The sequence below is a fragment of the Amphiura filiformis genome, chromosome 14, assembly GCF_039555335.1.
Source record: "Amphiura filiformis chromosome 14, Afil_fr2py, whole genome shotgun sequence".
NCBI lineage: Eukaryota > Metazoa > Echinodermata > Ophiuroidea > Amphilepidida > Amphiuridae > Amphiura > Amphiura filiformis.
Genome location: NC_092641.1, coordinates 35,464,453 through 35,484,831, shown reverse-complemented (window position 1 = coordinate 35,484,831; position 20,379 = coordinate 35,464,453). Strand labels below are relative to the sequence as shown.

Below are 20,379 nucleotides of genomic sequence, written 5' to 3'. Positions count from 1 at the left end.
CTTGCATCTTCTCTAGGTGTTAGGCGGCTTTTATTTGCACAATTGACGCTCAAAGCACCAGATTGGTGCTAGCGGCTACCCAAAGATGTCCGACCAAATCCTGACCATGACTTGGCTACTTGGAATCGTCTATAGACCCAACCAATTATCAGATTAGCTTACAATTGGTACGAATGAATAGAATACATTATCTTTGCTCCAATGCAATTCTTTTGTATTGCATTTCAATATAAAACATGATTACCAAAGCAACACTTGTACGCGCCTCATTGGGAGATATTGAACTATTTTAGACGCTCGTTTCATCGCCAATATGAAAGACTTCTGCTTATAACTTGGCAACATGGTTAGTATATATTTCAATGCAAGACAATTTTTACGAGCCACTTACGTCTAGGCGTAAGTGCATATACACCAAACACAATTCAATTGAAGCCGTACAATTTCCCGCGAATTTAGGACCGTAAAATTTAGACTCTTCTTTTGTCTAGATTAGCACCCAACCGCACATATCAAGGTTTTATGTAAAAAATCAATATAACTTACCAAAACGAAAACTGAAATTCACGAGCTTCAAATTTTCAGTAACTAACAAAAGGCTAGAATAAAAGATTGGTCACACCTGGGAGACTACCACTTCAAAATAACAATGACTTACAAAAACGGATACGGTTACGGAAACAGAAATTGAAAAGATAAAACGACGGTAAGTATACAGATAGATTTTTAAAAAAACTGAATCAATCGTGATCGTCCTTGAGTAAAAAATAAATATTCTCAAGGAATATTCTGCAGGGATAATGAGCATATTCTTGTTTTACCATGATACAGTGCACAGTGTCATCGCCCCGATATCTTCATGGCAGAAATCGCCATGGTATGTTGAATCCAACGCCACGCATGGCCATTTTGTTCCGACCTGTTTAATAGTTTATATCTGATGTCATATTGATATGTTTCACTTAATCCCATATCAAGAATTATTTAGCATTGTAAACTCTACATCTGTGCCAAATTTGGTGTTGTATTTCTCATAAAAGAATGTAGGATTTCTCCAATATATTGCACAGTGCGGCTGGACGATGGTGATAAAGGATCCATGTGTTATAATGCCTTTGCACTGTAAATTACACACATGCAGTTTTTGTCCATTTTCAGTAATAGAAATGTCACGCCAAAACGAATCAAGCTATTTCCATGAAAGTCACAGAATAAGTAGGACTATATATTTTGAGATTTTGTTCAAACACGGTATATATCATTCTGGGATTACCCTTAGCTGGGAGGAGGAAAAGCCGTCCATCATTTGCAAAATTTTGATCTTTAGTATTGCAGATATGATTTTGTCCAAAAAGACCAAAAAATGTTAGGTCTTTTTGAGAAAAAATGTATATCTTCAATACGAAAGGTCAATGGTGGACGGCTTTTCCTCCCAGCTATACATACACTTCAAGGACATAATTATCATACATTTGATATAGTTTACTTCAAGGACTGTAAAATATCAAAAATATAAAAAAATCAAAATTATTTGATACCAGAGGAACATTCCTTGTATTCAGATTGCAATTTAGTGTATCTGATATGCTCTCAAGTCCCACAAGAAATACTGTGCAAATGTTGCTATCCTATTCTTTAACCACAAGATATGGATTGAAAAATAAATTACTGAAGAAATAATGCGAAAATGATGTGCAGAAACGCGTGAAAAATATTGTCGTTCGAAAATTGCTCCTTCTTGCATGTCTTGTGAACCAGGACCTCTGTATTGCTACATGTTATGTAGATAGGTATTATCAAATCTGATGTTGAAAATATTGGGGAAAATATTGGGAATATTTATATCGACCGTGTACAGGCTGATTCATGTTTGTGGTGATTTTATACGAAATCTATAAAAAAAAAAAAAAAAGGGAATCCGCTACAAATTAAAAAGAGCTAATTCTGAACGTCTAAATAAAAATAGAACTGTCGTCTTTGCTAATACAAATCCAGAGTTATACTCATATGAATAAAACCACTTTTTAGCCGCACACAGTTTCACTTACCATGCGTGCAAGCTGTAAACGTAAACTGCACCAACACGCAAATTCTGGTTCAAAATTCCCACTCCAAATAGCATACTGTCTTGGGCAGTTATTTTTAAGTACCACATTTGGTATTGTTAGGAGAATTGACTGCTGATCTGTAGATCAATAGACCATCACGTGTTACCGTGCTGGCATTGTGCATTTAGTCGAGGCTCGATTGTATGTGATATTGTTGTTTGGAAAAATATTCGCTCACTAGTGAGACGAAAATTTGTTTAGCCCCCATATACTAATAAGTCAAACTTAAAGAAAAGAATAAGGTATGTATGGGCTACTTAAAAAATCGGAGAAAATTAAATTTCACCACTATGTTCGGGAAGAAAATAAGTTCCACTCGGCGACTCAAACTTCCACCCCTGCAAATGTAATGGTGTGCCCCTTAGCCTTAATAAACAATGGATGAAATCAAAACTCGAGCGGTGGTTGACCGCCGGATCCGTCCGGTTTATATTGTTCTAAACAATGGAAACCGGACGGAACGGGCGGTCAAACACCGGTCGAGTTTTCATTTCATCTCTAATCAGATCATTTCAAACGCATCGAAAGCTATTATAGGTCCCAAATGACGCTCCGTAAATTGTCCCCTGTGTTTCTCAAGTACCCTCGGGCGGCGCTACGAGGGGATATGAAAGGGAGTTCCCTCGTTTCCTCCTAAGAAAGGGAGTTCTTCGTCGGCCAAAATCGCAGAAAATCCACGTGTAATGCAAACATGATGCAGTCATGTCTACAGTAGAATTCACTACGACCTTTGCAGGACTTAAACCCCATTAAAAGCTATTAAACCAAGTTAACACTCATTGAAAACAGCTCAACTGATTAAATCAGATCTCTTCTGGTTGTGCACATATGTCAGTTTTACCTGTGCGGTATCGCAATGAGCTGGTATTATAGTTTCAGTTGGGTAACCAATTATAAAGGAAACGCAAGGTAACAATGGTATGTGAGTCTTTGTTCACAAAATGAGACAATGGTCTGCTTATTATTAACCAGCATTCTTGAAAATGAGCAACATAATGATTGTTGACTTAACACGGTTTGGAAATAATTTCTTCATATTTTTTGGTGTTATCTGTCGTTTACATATTCTTCCTAAAACACAAAAGTGCGAATACTTCCAAACAGCTAAATTAGCTAAAAATTTAGAACATGTTACAAAACTATATTTTCTAGAATTTCATAGAATACTTTAAATGTAGCTTGTACCGTTGTTTTTTTGTGGCATCCTTCAGAAGTGAGCGGTCCGTTACCAATATTTTCGGTCAAATCTCCATTCAATAAACACGGGAAGTTGGCTAGCTATGAGTTAGATATTCTTTGCCCTCACTCATATTTTACCAAAGTGCGACTATTTCTGAACATCTAACCTAGCTGTAATTTTAGGTCATGTTAGAGACATATATTTGCTAGAAGTTTGGAGAATACTTTAAATATTGGCCGGTTATTTTTCACACAGTGATGTTAACTAGGCAAATGCCTATACTTTTAAACATACACTATTTGTAAAGGTCGCGCGTCAATGGTGAGAGCACTGTGTATAGGAAAACGGACAATATACAAATATTAACTGTCAGTGAGTGTGATGGTCGAAATATAATCACGAGGTGAAAGACGGATTGTTCCATTCCACGAGCCGGAACGACGAGTGGAATGGAACAATCCATCTTTCACCGAGTGATTGTATTTCGACCATTACACGAATTTAAGACAGTTAATATTTGTTTTATATCACTCATGCATAAATTATATTACTAAAAGACTATTTAAAGTAGGAAATACATTTTTCATCAACATAACACCATGTTTTGCCGTGATATACTTCACATTTTGGGGTCCACTCCATAACTAAAGTCGGCGAGTCTAAGAGTCAGCGCACGACTTTGCGCAGGCGCACTTCGGCAGAGCACATGACGGTAAAGACTATCACACGGAGAGGGTGATAGTAAAAATGATAAACGGTAATCAACCAATGAACTGTCGAGAATTTATATGTATGAGTGATATAATAACTGCAGTATGAATGGTTTAGCACCATTTTGTAAGCAACAATATTTGGCATTCTACTATTACCCAGCAAACACAAAAACGTTTTGAAAACGTTTTAAATAAGTTACATTTTGGCTTTTGGTTTAGGTAAAAACGTTTTAATAACATTAAAATGTCGGGTTATATAAAGATCATGATAACGTGTTAAAACGTTTTGTATGAAAACACACTACAACAATATTTTTAAATGTTTTCCAAAAATGTTATTGTAAACTATTCTTGTAAACATTTGTGCCAAATATTGTGTCAATACTTAAATAACATTATGTTAAAATATTTGAACCCAGCAAACACAGAAATGTTCTTAAAATGTTTTTTTCAAAACCTTTTAATAACATTTAAATGTCGGGTTATATAAAGGTCATGAAAACGTTTTTAAAACGTTATTGAAAATATTTTCAACCCCAAAATAACATTCTGTTTAGAATGTTTTGTATCAAGTTTTCAAGAATGTTTTTGGAATGTCATTAAAACGTTTTTATACCCTTTATATAACCCGACATTTAAACGTTTTCTGTAAAACATTTTTGTTTGCTGAGCAGTAGATTATCAAACAATGTTTTTTAAGTTTATGAAAACGTTTTATACTCTTAATACCCCCTTTATATAACCCGACATTTAAACGTTTTCTGACAACCTTTTGTAACCTTTTGCGAATGATGTCGAAAACGTTCTGGGTTTGCTGGGTACTTTGTTACTTATATTTTGTTTTCATTTCCTACCTCATCAGTTCCCACGTAGTCTCTCCAAACCGTTCTAGGACCAAATCTTTGATCGCTATGTTCACAAGCCCATACTGTAGTAAAACAAACAGAAAGAAAATGACTTAGATAGAGAGTCATACCGGGCAGCAGACTTTGTTTCTGTTCTTCTTTCTTTTCAATCTCAATCTAAATCAATCTGCTCGTAAATTCACTAATTTGAGACGTCCAACTATTGATTCGTGATTTCTGTAGAATGACGTAATCGATGACTGCATTATAAAGATAGGTATAATTTCATTGCCCAAATAAGTAATAAATTATGTCTGAAACAAAATACAGAAATCGCCAGCATATACATTGTAGAAGGCAAAATACTCGTGTACAAATAAGAATGTATCGTGTATATAAGCAATTTTTCCATATTTTACAGCATCTCCTAAAAAGAAAGAGTGTCAGCCTCAGCCTGGATGGCTTATTGTCGTTTATTTCAGGGGCTATTTTAGGGTGAAAAGTCACTGCACGCCGGCAAATTGAAAATTTCCGGATGGACATTGTAAAAGCCTGTAAACATTCTCGTTAACAAAGCGTGGGGCAAGTAGTGGTGGCAGGGGTGGATCTAGACCAGTCAGAAGTTGGGATGGGTATTGATCCCGGTATTGATGCATTTTATGGTTAAAATTGCATAAAATACGTCGTCCGTAAATTATCTATATACCGAGTTTAAAAATGTCACTTATTCAGTTACGACATAGTGGCGTATGTCACTGATACGCCACTATGTCGTACACAATAATTCCATTGAGTGAGATACGCCAAACCTAATTAGTAACAATACTTAATTAATTAATGACATGCATGTCTTGAAAGTTTGTCAGAATGTAGAGCATTATATAGATTGTGAAACTGATCTTATCTCATTTTGTCAAAAATGGCTGATACGCCACTATGTCTTGCCAGGGCGAGCGACGATTTGATCGAAGTTCAATTTACAACTCAAATTTTCAATCATGAATGAGGTGTGTTTTAATAGATTTGAAATATGGTTTAAAATAAATCCAAATAATTATACTTTTGCTGATTTCAAGTTTTTGTGAGCATGCAATAAATCGTATGTATATATTTACTTTATAAACGAATTGGCAAAATAATTATTATAGTTGGGAAATAGGTTAACATAACTTAACATCCCTTACATCATTGTACATACATGTGAGTTATCTGATCTGTTAATATTTCTCTACTTTTAATCAAAATCCATGCAGAAGGCTATGCAATATCTTTTGAGCATCGATGTAGATACAAGTTGTTTTGGTACAGAGTTGCTATATAGTTACTAATTCACATTTATCATGTTTATTGTGACAGTTTTTGATGGCTTTATTTCTTATTCTCTTAGAATAAGAAACTGTTTTGATCTTTATGCCAATATTTTGTTTCAGTTTATTTGTTCGAGCTTTTGTGTGATATGTCTCTCAGATATTGTCAAAAGGCAACATCACTACCGCTAAACAGGCAAAATAAACAACAACTAATGTAAAATAATATCAGAGTCGCAAAAATATGATGACAACAAATAACAGAACTACAATAAATTACGTGAAATAACAGATCGATCGTGAAGATGGTTTTTAGTCATTTTACTTATATTGTACCAGCAAAGTGTAAAAAACAGATGAATCATGAACATGTCATGAAGTAATTTATGTTATGATATGAAATGAGAAACGTTCATATAGAGATTTAGCTTCTATTAGGTACATAACACGCAATTTGTATGAGGTTCTTCATTGAGTTGTATAAAACTGTTTAATGTCCTTCACATAACCCGACATTTAAAGGTTATTTAAAGGTAATTTCGTCTCAAGTTTTAATAACATTTTTGTGTTTGCCTGGGAAGATAGCTAAATATCTAAAAGAACACTGTTTCGGTGTTATGGTAACCCGATCTTTTATTTTCTGAAGTAAACTTTGGTGTTCTATGAGGAATGTTTGTATAAAGTGGCAATATCCACCGCATCCTCACAAGAATCCTCCAGATATTGGGACTTTGTCATTGCAAGCCGATTCGTAGTCTTTGGTCCAGACTCCATCCCTGTAGGTTCTTATCAGTCAAGTTTCACGTGCAAAATACTCATTTCCATCTATGTAGTGTTTTTTTGCCTTGATAAAGCATATATCTCTTCGATTCTCTCAACGAAATGTCGTTATTAATTTCATCACAACACGCAGGTTATACTAAGTGCTATTGAGTTTTCTATCGGATCTTTGCAAATTGATTTATTGTCATAAAGTTGTCTTAATTTTGTTTTTCCTAATAACCCACATGTTTTTGTTTCGAATCATTTTCAAAATAAACTGGTGTTTCTAGGGGTCCTCCTTTTTTACTTACGCTCAAACGAATGATGGAGCGAACTTAAAGCAATATATAACATTATCATACAAAATAGATTAGCATTTCTTTGACATAAAATGTTAGTTTATACTGTCAGATATATCCCCTTTTATTTTTGAGCCGAACAACTACGTCAAAGCAAAGAAAATTGGAATTTACTACCAGCGCGTATGTCGCCAATACGTACCACTCCTTCGGTCATGTTATGGTACGACCCTTTGTTGTGTAGATCACCGTCCCGCACTGTGTGTTATGAACATCGTGTATGCGTTCGACTAATAATTCCATCGTAATAATAAGACGCCGGTTCCGGCGCTTTATTCAAAATATCGGATTTTGACAAAACTACAGCACCTAGAGTCTTGATTTTTGCAGGGTATATTGGTTTAATAAAGTACAATATAATTGTGTAAAAAAATGAATTTTAAAAAATCAGTGAGGGCGTCCTCAACAGCAAATGTTATAATATGGCTTTAATATGCTTTAAGATATCTAATATATTATATTTAGTAGCTTAAGGGTATACGAGGTATTGTTGGTCGAAGCAGCCAAATAAAATCAATTTTCATTATCTGAATCAATATAATATTGAAAAATATCACTTTGGTGTTTTGCACAAGTTCATTCTACAAATCATATACTTTGAAAACTTGTTTAATTTATTGTTGTTAATGAGTTATGTACGTTTTACAAAAGTGATGTTGTTATAGCCCTCTTTACAACATAACTCAAGAAACACAGGACCTACGAAAGTATATAATGTGATTTTGAATTCTTCTACACGCTCGCTATGAATTGAGCAATGCAATTTTTGCTAAAGCTTACTACCATTCGCAAGATGCTGTGAACCACTTTTTTTCTGCTGCTTCGATCCCGGCTTCGATCAATTATTCAACGTGACACGATCAAAAATATAAATATCGATTAGGCCTATATTTCATAACTTGTGTGGTCACACGGTGCTATAATAATACACTGTTAATTTCACGGTTCATTTCCATATTACCGTACGTCATTGATATAAAATTGGATCGATTAAGCCCATATTCATTGGTAGTCTCGTCCAATAAAATAATATTGGGCGTAAAGCATCCAATTTTATCATTATTATGTTTTGGATCCAATATTTTTACGCCCTTGGATTCAACAAAACATAATAATGGTAAATATTGCCGCAATGTTTTCTCTCATATTGACCTTAATCACAGCAAAAGGAAAATGAATTTAATAACCTGTAATAAGTAACAAATTCTACCTTTGTTGTATTTGCAAAATAAGAATGAGAAAATAAGAATAAAAGGTTTTTTCACTCACCATCCGCCATATCCAATGACGTAGAGTTCAATAAATTCCCTGATATTGGAGAAAAAGATTAGACACCATAGTCTATCGTATTTTTCCGCTTGTCCGTCCGCTTGTGCGACTCTCTTGAGCCAATCAACCAGAAAGTCCGATAGTTACTTTTAGACTAGACCGGTCAACTTAGTTTCTTTCTGCAACCATTCTGGACCGCAATATATCACTAACCGCATAGTCCGAGGTTTAGGGCTAGGGTTAGGGTTTAGCGGGAAGGTTTTAGGGTTAGGGTTAGGGTTAGAGTTAGGGTTTAGGGTTAGGGTTAAGGATTAGGTTTTAGGGTTAGGGTTAGAGTTAGGGTTAGCGTTTAGGGTTTAGGGTTAGGGTTTAGGGTTAGGGTTAATTATATACGTATTCATTGGTACTATTTATAGTATATTGTATGTATGCACTTTATTCCGTAATCAATAAATTGAGGGTGCCCTAACCTGTTTTATTCTGCACCCCAGAATGTTAATCTTTAAAAATCATCTTTTTATCGCGCAAATCCTTAGTTAATTTTGATATATATGATACATTGGACATTTCCTTTAGTAGTTGAAGCACATTTTGGTGTTTTTTAGCAATTCGCAACCACAAAAAATTAAACTTTATATCAGTGTCATTTGAATTGGAATTCACCATGTTAAATCTAAATTACGCAATACCGCCGGGACATCGTCGAATTTTACTTCATCCTACTGGCTATGGTGCTTGGTGGTTCCGTTTTCAACGGAGAGGTACATCTTTCAACTGCAAATGAAGACTGGATTACATATGGTAGGAGATATCCATTTTCTCACATTTCTTCATCAAAGTTTTCATACCAGAACAAATGCTCAGGTCACATCGTCCGCGTCAGGTAAAGAATAATTTTGTATAGCCATCAAAGCACATGTCTTTATAAACTGCCCACCGGGCTGCTGAGAGTAGCTTCTATTACAATATAAGCTTATACTTGTACTCCGTACTAAAAGCCAATCGCTAATAGAGTAGCGATGCAGCTATGAATATATAATAGGTTAAGGGACCGTTCACAAACACTTGAAAGGGGGGCCGATACAAAAAAATTTCATCGCGAAAATTTTTCGGGGCCCCTCCTTTAGAGATCTCAAAAATTTTAGCCCCCCCCCCCTTTTTTTGACATGAAAATTATGCGTCAACCCCATAGAAAAGCATATAAACTTAATTTTTCTAGGAAAATTTGTGGTCATTTTCTTCAGGGCCCCCCTTAGGAGGGTCAAAAATTTTCTGCCCCCCCCTTTTTTGCCTCACTCCTTTACAAGTGTTTGTGAACGGTCCCCTAAACCGGTTGTCACTGTACTATTTAATGTCAAGCGGAGTTATGAAACATTGATTTCCATGAAAAGCTTCAACTGGATTTGTCCATCGTGCGATTGAATTTTGCTAGCTCACTTTTCTCAATTTACCAGGTTGATGTGCATAACTCCTTTGATAGCTTGACAGATGAAGTGAACAAAGAGGCATTTAACCGAAGGGTTACCAACAATCGTGGCCAGGGCTGCCAGCTGCGGGCCCCAAATCAGCCATCGTCTCGGTAACCAACAAAAGTTGTTATTTTTCGATGTTTTTGTATGAATTTATGTAGTGCTTAGTATTATTAATATTATGTAAGTCTTCAGCTACTGACATTTTTATACCGTAAAATAAATGTAAATAAATAATTGTTTATATAAAGAAGGAGTCGGCCTATATGCTTCACCCTAGCAGGGCGTAAGATAATGCAACACAAAGGAATATAATGCGAGGATCGGAAATAAATGATGCAAGCCCGAGAAATTATGATTTAAATGACGTGTTTGTGGCTCGAGCAAACTGTACTGACATGACATATGAAAATTTGGAGAGAAAAAAAAATCAGGACTCAGCAGGGATTGAATCCGGGTTGCTGGACCGTTAATCCAGTAGCCGGGTTCAATCCCTGCTGAGTCCTGATTTTTTCTTTCTCAAAATTTTCATATGTCAGTTTGCTCGAGCTCCATACACGTCATTTAAATAATTGTTTGTGATTAAAATGGCCACATCTGTGCTTTAGTGAGTAGTGACCCTACAGACTTGTTATTTGACGTATAATATTTGATGTAACATATGTAGGGTATGCTGTGAAACTAGAAGTAACGGTTACCTTTTCCAGAGGTGTATACTTTAAATTTGTTCCTACGCTCACCTGTAATGGGTTTGAGCACTTTTAATTCCAAAGTTAGTCACCTGAAAAATAATACTTGTTATATGAATAGTAATATCACAATTTACTAATATATAAAAAAGGAAGCGACTGATTTTGTCCATATGTTTAAAAACCATTAAATTTGTAACACTTGATTAGACTTTTTTCTGAGTACAACAACATTCTACGTTCTGTGCATTGAGAGCGTTTACAATCCCTTTTCTCAAAGCAGGCACATATCAGTTCATGACGTCAATCTTTTTCTAAGTCAAATCAGTCTCGTTCGAAGGAACTCGCCGCTTGAGTTGGTTTTTGCGGAATATCAATTTTAAACGTCTTATTTTCTCAAAAAAGGAGTCATTTTCATCGTCCTCATAATATTACCTTGCCAATGATATGATGTTGTCCGAGCAATATACCTGATCTTTAATAACATGAACTCTTAAACTCAACCTAATTTCTTAGTTCTATTTTGAATGATTTTACGCAATTGAATACCTGAGTGGAAGAAGGGCCCAACTCCATCAAAACTGTTTTTGAGATATTAAGAAAAAACTTAATATTTGGAAAAGTTTTATAGACTGAATGTTTTCATCTTCAGGGACCTTTAATACATGAACATACAATATAGCATACATTCGAAATTATATATGAAGTTTCCATGGCAACGGTACAGGTCTTAATAGAAGCTGGAGTTGGGCCCTTCTTCCACTAATATACTGCAAGTGCCAGTTCCGTTTTTGTAAATAGCTACAGAAATTAGGTAATCACCATTATGCACAAGTGCAACTTATGTAATATGTTAACAAGAAAGTTTATTGTAGCGAAAAGCAGATTTCATGGATGAACAAAATTCCTCTTTGACCCTATATTTGTGGAAGAAGGGCCCAACTCCACGGAGTTGGGTCTTTCTTCCATGAAAACCATGATTAAGTGTACGTGGAAGACCATTTAGAGAGTGTATTTTGGCTCATCTTTCACACACACCGAAGAACAGTCTGCTGGCAATAAAATGCTGGGTTTAACTCATTTTTGTAAAAAAAATTGGAGTTGGCCCTTCTTCCACTCAGGTATTCAATTGTAATATGGTCAGTTTAATCCGTTATAAATCTATTCCACTAGCTGCCAAAACAATAACCAATTGAATATACGGTGGTAATTCCCTGAAGTAATCAAGCCAAGAACAGACCCATTTTAATTCATTTTGTTGCATTTTAAAAAGCAGTTAAAATAAGTCTGAGGCTTAATTTAAGACATATTAAAAGCTTTTGTCATTAATGCCGTGTAATATAAAAGCAGTGGGATTTATTTGCATGTGTCAATCAAAAAATAAAATATTTCGCGAGTTTTATTTAACATGCTTCAAGGCCAACAAAATGAAAGTTCGTCTCTCAAACTCACATGCATGAGCATGTGAAAGCCATCTTACCGTGTAGCCCTATGCGCTGGGCCTTTTTTACAGGCTTTAAAAAGGCAGAAGTTGGCTAATAGCACCCCCTCATTAGAACTATTTTCTTCTTATTACTAGCTAGAAATGAAAGTTGGTTTCAGATTTTAGATGTTCACAGTGAAATGTATGTACTTTTCATGAAAGTAAAGTTAATCATAACACTGTATGAGGGTTTATTCATGCCATTTATATAGCGGTAAAAACTAAACCATTCCATTTTCTTAAGAAAATTTTACAATTACAAAATGTCCATGTTATTGAGGAGATTAGTATGATAAAATTAGCCACCAGAATTCAGGCCTTCTCAACTAGTTTATTTGAAGTGCCAACTGGAAAATTTTAGTGATCATGAAGCGCCAACACAAAGGGGAAAAACATGCAAAGCGGTTAAGGTGCAGTGGTGCTTTATCGGGGGTCCATGGGGCAGCGCCCCCAGAAGCTCATGGATTTTAAGGTTTTTACAGGCTCAGATTAGGTATTTTCACCTCTTTTTTGTTCAAGATTTATGTGAAAAAGTTATTAAAATTACCGTGCGCCACTTCATGCGCCACTTTGACTGACTCCAAGCGCCACAAGTTGAGAAAGCCTGGGGGGGGGAGCAAAGTTCACTTTTACATCGAACTCAATTTTATTTCGCGAAAAAAAGGTTTACATTTTTGGGGAAAATAAATAATGCACAATATTGAAAATGTAAGCTAAAATTACAAACATCGTTGCAACCGGGAACCATTGGACAGTCCGGTGCGACCAACTGGTTAGGAAATGATTCCTAACTATGCAGCATGTTGCCTGTGCAGGTATTATCCACAATGCTAATTCAAATTTGAGTATACTTTGATAGACCGTGGTTTAGAATAGAGAGGTAACATGCTTCAATAATATTATCAATGCATATATAATCAGTGGTATGGCTTCATAAATTTTAATTAAAATAAAGGTAATTTGCATATTACTTTCTGCACTGCTCCAGTTTATTGACAGATGCGTTGTTTTATAAACCAGACTCCAGCAAATCTTTCATATACTCAAAATTTCCTTCGTTGCTTTGTTAAAATAGCCAGCATTATTGGCTATGCAAACTCGTTCAAATGTACCTCCTTTTGAAGCACAACGACGACCAACACATAGAGTGCCCACAAACTCTCTTCGTATTCTGTAAAGAGCGGACTCCAATGTTTTCACCTTTTTATATTCCCAAAAACCCACAATCTATTAATAGACCATTTTGTCACATTCAGCTTATTATAGCAAATGGGGTTTTCGCAGTTAACATTATGCAACACTAGACATTCTGAAACTGTGGGGATTTCCCAAGATTATTAATAACTCTGACTAAGTTAGTTTACGTATCCAAAGGGGTTTGCCCTAAAACATGTCATAACACACAGACTCTTGGTTTTCCCTTTTCTCTTATTTCTCATGATATAGCTTTTAAGTTGTAAACAAACATAAAAAATCAGGGCACATCACACCCTCCCCCTTATAAGAAGAAAGTTTGAATGTAATGAAAACATCAACTTCAAACTATTATCAACTGTGACGACTTGTCACACAAGTTACTTTTAAAGGGATTTTTGTTTGTCAGTTTTTATGCAATTCTGGGCAGGGCATCAGCCATTACATTGTCTTTTCCCTTAATATGTTTGATGTCCTGATTGTACTCTTGCAAGGTCAAACTCCACCTCATCAGTCTTTGTTTTTTGTTCTTCATCTTGTTGATGAAGGTGAGGGGATTGTGATCTGTCAATATATGCAGGCACATGGTACAGAGTGTCATCGCCCCCGATATCTTCATGGCGGAAATTGCCATGGTAGGTTGAATCCACCGCCACGCATGGCCATTTTGTATCGACCTGTTTAATAGTTTTGAGTCGCATAATGGGCCGAAGGACATCTTGACTAAGGCTACTGACAATAGCCCCGATTAGCCCGGTGACTGACCTCGCTAGTGTGTGAGTGACCATGGTACGCCATAGGTCATATTCTTATAGACTACCGACACAATTGGCCTATACACTGCGCTATATAATTCGGCACATATAAATCAGAATTATTGTCAGTTTTTGACGTAAGACGCACGGTTCTTTCTCAAGACGCAAGGTAACGACTATCATATCTGTTCAAAATATATATTCAAGTGCAAGGAACCATATCTGGTTTCTTTATACGAAATCATTTACGGGAGATATTCATCATTTTCTACCCCGGTATCCAAAGATTTTCGTCTCATATCAAACTCGTGCATAGGACATTCACGTGTATCGATCCCGGGTATTGATTTTAGTATCTCTGCAGAGAAAGTAATTATTAGCCAGGCGATGTCGGTGTGTGGTATACCATGGTACCCAAAACACATTAAAATGTAGCAATGCTAATAGTAATGCTAGACACTCCTTTTCAATTATGGAGTAATTTTCTGGCGCTTGTTAAACTTCCTTGAAAAGTAACATAATATAGGATGATCTATTTGATCTTCACCCTCTTGCATCACAACACCTCCACAGCCTATGTCACTGGTATCAACAGTCAATAGGAACTGCTTCTGAACTGGTGAACTCATGAGTATTGATTTGACTTTGTGAAAAGCAAGTACAACTTATTTTGGGTTTAAATATAGTCCCACCTTTTGGTTTCTTATCTGAACACACCCAGGTTCATTTACCACCAGCACTATGCTAGGAATTAGACTGAGTTTTCCCTTCTTGTGTTCTACCCTGCTTTAGGTTGATTATGGCTAAACTTGTTTGAGTAACTTCCGTTATAACTATATTTACTTGCATTTAACTTGTGAGTTAAGTCATAGTCATCTGCAAGTGTTGCTGCTTCAAGCAAGGTCTTAATTATGCTAGCGTTTTCATCCAATCTTTTGAACCAAGCCACCTGTCAAACATTTGTTCTTTTACTCTAGCAAATTCTACATGGGTTTGATCTGCTTGCTTTCTTGAATCACTGAACTATTGTCTGTATGCTTCAGGCACCAGCTTGTAGGCTTTAAGGACTGCCTATTTGACTTCTTCATAATTATTACACTTCTCTATTGGTAAAGCTGAGTACATCTTCCTGACCTTCCCCGCAAAACTACTTTGTAACAGTAGTTTCCAATGCTCTTAAGGCCAGCTCAAATTTGTAGCTGTATTTTCAAAATGTTGAAAATATTAAATATTTGTCAACTTTTTTTTAATTTAGGCATAAGCTTTACATACTTTGTAACATCAAACCCTGACTTTGAGGAGAAACTTGATGAGTATTTATGATCTAGTTTGGATGACTTCTCTTTCTCAAACTTGTATTTTTCCGCAATTTCTGTTTCTTTACAATTTGTATGTTTTTAGCGGGTTCGCCAGGATAGGCTTTTACGACGGGAGTTCATAACAATTTGTAAGTTTTTAGCGGGTTCGCGTCGGACAATTTAGACCTGTCAAGCTTTCGTCAGGAGTAGCTCTGATTTTAAAGTACCTTAGAATGAGACATATAGGCCGCCTCTTGCTTACTGGTGGCTCTGAAAAAAGCCGTTCACTGAAAACTACCCCCTGTCAACAGTGAGCAAGCAGACCTCGCCTATATGCTAATCCAAACGGTTTGGTGGCTCTGAAAAGAGCTGTTCACAGAAGACTGTCCCTTGTCAACAGTGAGCAAGCAGTAATCTGTTTGATTAAGGTTATACTATCTGGTCTTTAATTAAAATATGATTGGTACATGAGCAATAAATGCACATACAATATAATCACTCTGTTTAATTATCACTACTTAACCGGCAGTCTTCTTCTTGGTGACCATAGAGTTATGTTGCATTGTTCTGGACGACTGATGCATATAGCTTGTCCTGCGAAAATCAGTTTAGGGAAGTCCACTGTACACTTGCATTTATATATATATATCCTTTGCTTATAAAATCCTCGCACACAAGTGATACTGCTTTCTCTAAACACTTTTAAGTGTCCTTGCGCAAATGACAATCTCCAAAAATGGTGTTTCTTTCACCAATCACTCTCTTTCTCCAGGAAACATGCTTCTTCCTGCACTGCTCTACTTTATTGACAGATGTGTTGTTTTATAAACCAGACTCCAGCAAGTATTTCATACACTCAAAATCTCCTTCGTTGCTATATTAAAATAACACATTAGTGGCTATGCAAACTGGTTAAAATGTACCTCCTTTTGAAGCACAACGACGTCCAACACATAGAGACCCCACAAACTCTCTTCATATTCTGCTCTCTTCATAATCTGTAAAGAGCGAACTCCAATGTTTTCACACAAAACCCACAATCTATTTATAGACCACTCTGTCACATTCAGGATATTTTAGCAAATGGGATTTTCCCAGTTGACATAAGCAAAACTGAACATTCTGGAATAGTGGAGATTTTCCAACCCTGACTGAGCTTGTTTACTGTATGTCATAACACACAAACTCTTGGTTTCCCCTTTCTCTTATTTCTCATGATATAGCTTTAAGTTGTAAACAAATATAGATTATCAAATTAAATTACTCAGGGCACATCACACATATCCGGTGACGTTGGCGACCATGTAATACCAATCCATCCTGTATTTCTTTGCCAATCTCAACATCTTGATATTATTGTGATGTGCCCAGAGTAATTTAATTTAATTATTTAACTTTGTTTACAAGCTGAAGGTATTTCATGAGATGGGAAAGCCCCTTGTACTTGTAATAGTTGGTGTGGAAAGTCATTTTGGAATTCCCCCAAATTATTGTAAACAAGGTCAGAGCTATGTTTGGAACTTGGAAATCACCAGTTCATTATTGCACCATCAGGAAAACCCCAGGAAGTGATGTAATGTGAAAGGTGAATGTGTATAATTAATATTGGGAAATCCCAAGATTGCAGCAATGTTGTGAAAATGTGATTGAAGTAATGGTCTATCAAAGAAAAAGAAGTTGACGAGTATTTTCAACATTTTGAAAAGGTACCTACAAATTTGAAATGGCCTAAAGAGCATTGGACCCTACTTTTACAAAGTAGTTTTGTAGGGAAGGCCAGAGAGACTTACTCAGCTCTACCAATAGAGAAGTGTAATAATTATGAAGAAGTCAAACAAGCAGTCCTTAAGGCCTATGAACTGGTGCCTGAAGCATACAGACAAAAGTTCAGAGATTCAAGAAAGCAAGCAGATCAAACCCATGTAGAATTTGCTAGAGTAAAAGAACAAATGTTTGACAGGTGGCTTGGTTCAAAAGAAGTCAAAGATGATTTCGGTCAACTTAGGCAATTGATTCTTGTAGAAGAGTTCAAGAAATGTGTCCATGTTGACATTAAATCCCATTTGGATGAAAGCGCTAGCAAAATTAAAACGCTAAGTGACGCGGCGACAATGCCGGACGACTATGGCTCAATTCACAAATTGAATGCGAGTAAATTTAGTCATAACATAAGTTATTCAAACAGGTTCAGCCATAATCAACCTAGAGCAAATCAGGGTGGCACACAAGAAGTGAAACCTCAGTCTAATTCACAGCATAGTGCTGGTGGTAGAGGGACCTCAGGAAGTTCAGGTAACAAATCAAAAATTGGGACTGAATTTAAAACCAAAGTAACTTGTATTCACTTTAAGGGCTGGGGTATGAACGTTTGGACAGTATTTATTTTGGGACATCAGACATATCGAATTGCATTCTGAATACGAAGAATGTCATTCTGATATCAAATAATTTTGATTTTTGAAATTCGCAATTTAATACACATTTTATGGCAAATCATTAAAATTGATATTTTTGATATTTAACAGTACTTGAAGTAAACTTTATAAATCTGATGATTTATACTTAAAGTGTATGTAGGTGGGATGAAAAGCCGACGATCAATTGAAAATTTTGACTTTCGTATTGAAGATATGGATTTTTTTCCCAAAACACCAAAAAAAATTAGGTCTTTTTGGGAAAAAAATCCATATCTTCAATATGAAAGGTCAAAATTTTCATTTGACCGTCGGCTTTTCCTCCCTGCTACATACACTTTAAGAATATATCATTAGATTTATATAATTTACTTCGAGGACTGTTATATATCAAAAATTTGACAAATATCAGATTTTTATAATTTGTCATAAAATTTGTATTATATTGTGATTTTCAAAAATGAAAATTATTTGATATCAGAAAGACATGCTTCGTATTCAGAATGCAATTCGATAGGTCCGAGGTGCTCTCATGTCCCACAAAAAATACTGTCGAAACGCAATAAACGCTCATTTTAGATCCCTTAAGAGACCAGGGCATACGATGACCCAGTGTTATTTCTTAAAAGGCAGACAAGACGCACAAAAACAGCAGCCATCTACTAATAATACTGTAGGGTGTGCAGTGTCATTTGGGTCAAAGAAACAAGTCAGTCAAATCAAGAAACAAGAATTCCCACAAAAGGAAGGTGAGACAGACAAGGTGTGTGAAGAATTTAAACCATTTGTGTTAGAGGGAGTGGTATCACTTGGTGATAATGGTAGTCCAAAGCCCATTAAGACTGTGCGAGATACGTGTTGTGCACGGTCTATGATTCTGGAAGGAACTTTGCCCTTTAATGAGGATAGTTCAGCTGGTAATGCTTTGATCCAGGGTATTGGGATGGAAATACTTAATGTACCTCTCCACAAAATTAACTTGACATCTGACTTGGTTTCTGGTCCGGTAACCATAGGAGTTAGACATGAATTGCTAGTCAAGGGAGTGTCCATGTTGCTAGGAAATGATTTGGCAGGGGGGAAGGTTTTACCTGACACAATAGTCACAGATAATAAGCCCTGTTTGCAGGATGATAATAGTGAGGAAAAGGAGATATTTCCTGCATGTGCAGTGACACGGGCAATGGGTAAGAAGGCCTCATTAGAAGCTATTAGAAACAATTGAGGACAACCAAATTGATGACTTAGGCTACAATTTGGACGACACATTTGTGTCAAAGTTGAATGAGAAAGAAGATAAACCCACTTCTCCAGGGGATAAAAAGACAAAATGACACAGCCTCTGAGCATGAACAAATTGGGGAAACATTGAGAGACCCATTAAGTCATGACAAGCTGATTCTGGAGCAACAAAATGACCCAGAACTCAAGGAAACCAATCAAAGGGCATTGACCCTAGAAGAAGCAGAACAGAATTCTGTATGTTTTTGCAAACAACAAATTCCTTTAAAAAGGAACATGTGTGTGGCAACCCAGCAAACACAAAACGTTTTTGACATCATTCGCAAAAGGTTATAAAAGGTTGTCAGAAAACGTTTAAATGTCGGGTTATATAAAGGGTACATTAATGGTATAAAACGTTTTCATAACATTAAATAACATTTGTTGGTAATTTACTGCACTTCAAACACAAATGTTTTACAGAAAACATTTAAATGTCGGGTTATATAAAGGGTATAAAAACGTTTTAATAACATACCAAAATCATTTTTGAAAACTTGGTACAAACCATTCTAAACAGAATGTTATTTTGGGTTGAAAAAATATTTTGCAAAAAATGTTTGCCCAAAATATTTACAATAACGTTTTTAAAATGTTTTCACGACCTTTAAAAACTCGACATTTAAATGTTATTAAAACGTTTTGTAAAAAGCATTTTAAGAACATTCTGTGTTTGCTGGGTGCAAATATTTTAACATAATGTTATTTAAGTGTTGACAAAATATTTGGCCGAAAATGTTTGCAAAAATAGTTTACAAAGACATTTCGAAAACATTTAAAAGATATTGTTGTAGTGTGTTTCCATACAAAACGTTTTAAAACGATTTCATGACTATATAACCCGACATTTTAATGTTATTAAAACGGTTTTACCTAAACCAAAACCCAAAATATAACTTATTTAAAACGTTTTGAAAAAGTTTTTGTGTTTGCTGGGAAGTAGTCACTGTGTTAAGTGTAAGAGTTGTAATGTAACTTCCAAGTTGACATTGTCATAAGTTCACGTGAATGAGAAAGACTTTAAGAAAGTGTTCATTACATTCAAACTTTCTTCTTTTAAGGGGGAGGGTGTGATGTACCCTGTATAATTGTATTTCATGAAATAGGGAAAGTTACCTTTCTAATCATGCAATAGTTTGTTTATTACGACATCAGGGGGAAACCCCAGATGAATGCAATAACAACATCATTTATGAAGACTATTTATGTCAAGGGGAAAAATCCCCTGAGACAGATTGTGAAATGGACATAAT

General features: G+C 35.7%; 1 protein-coding gene across 1 annotated transcript in view; it reads right to left on the bottom strand.

Moving 5' to 3' along the window:
- The window catches only part of LOC140169387 (guanylate cyclase soluble subunit beta-2-like), an 88,277-nt gene that overhangs the window by 53,281 nt on the left and 14,617 nt on the right, over positions 1-20,379 (bottom strand). The window contains exon 2 of the mRNA XM_072192645.1: positions 4,856-4,929. Coding sequence (XP_072048746.1) covers positions 4,856-4,929 — 74 coding nt within the window. The remainder of the gene's footprint in view (positions 1-4,855; positions 4,930-20,379) is intronic.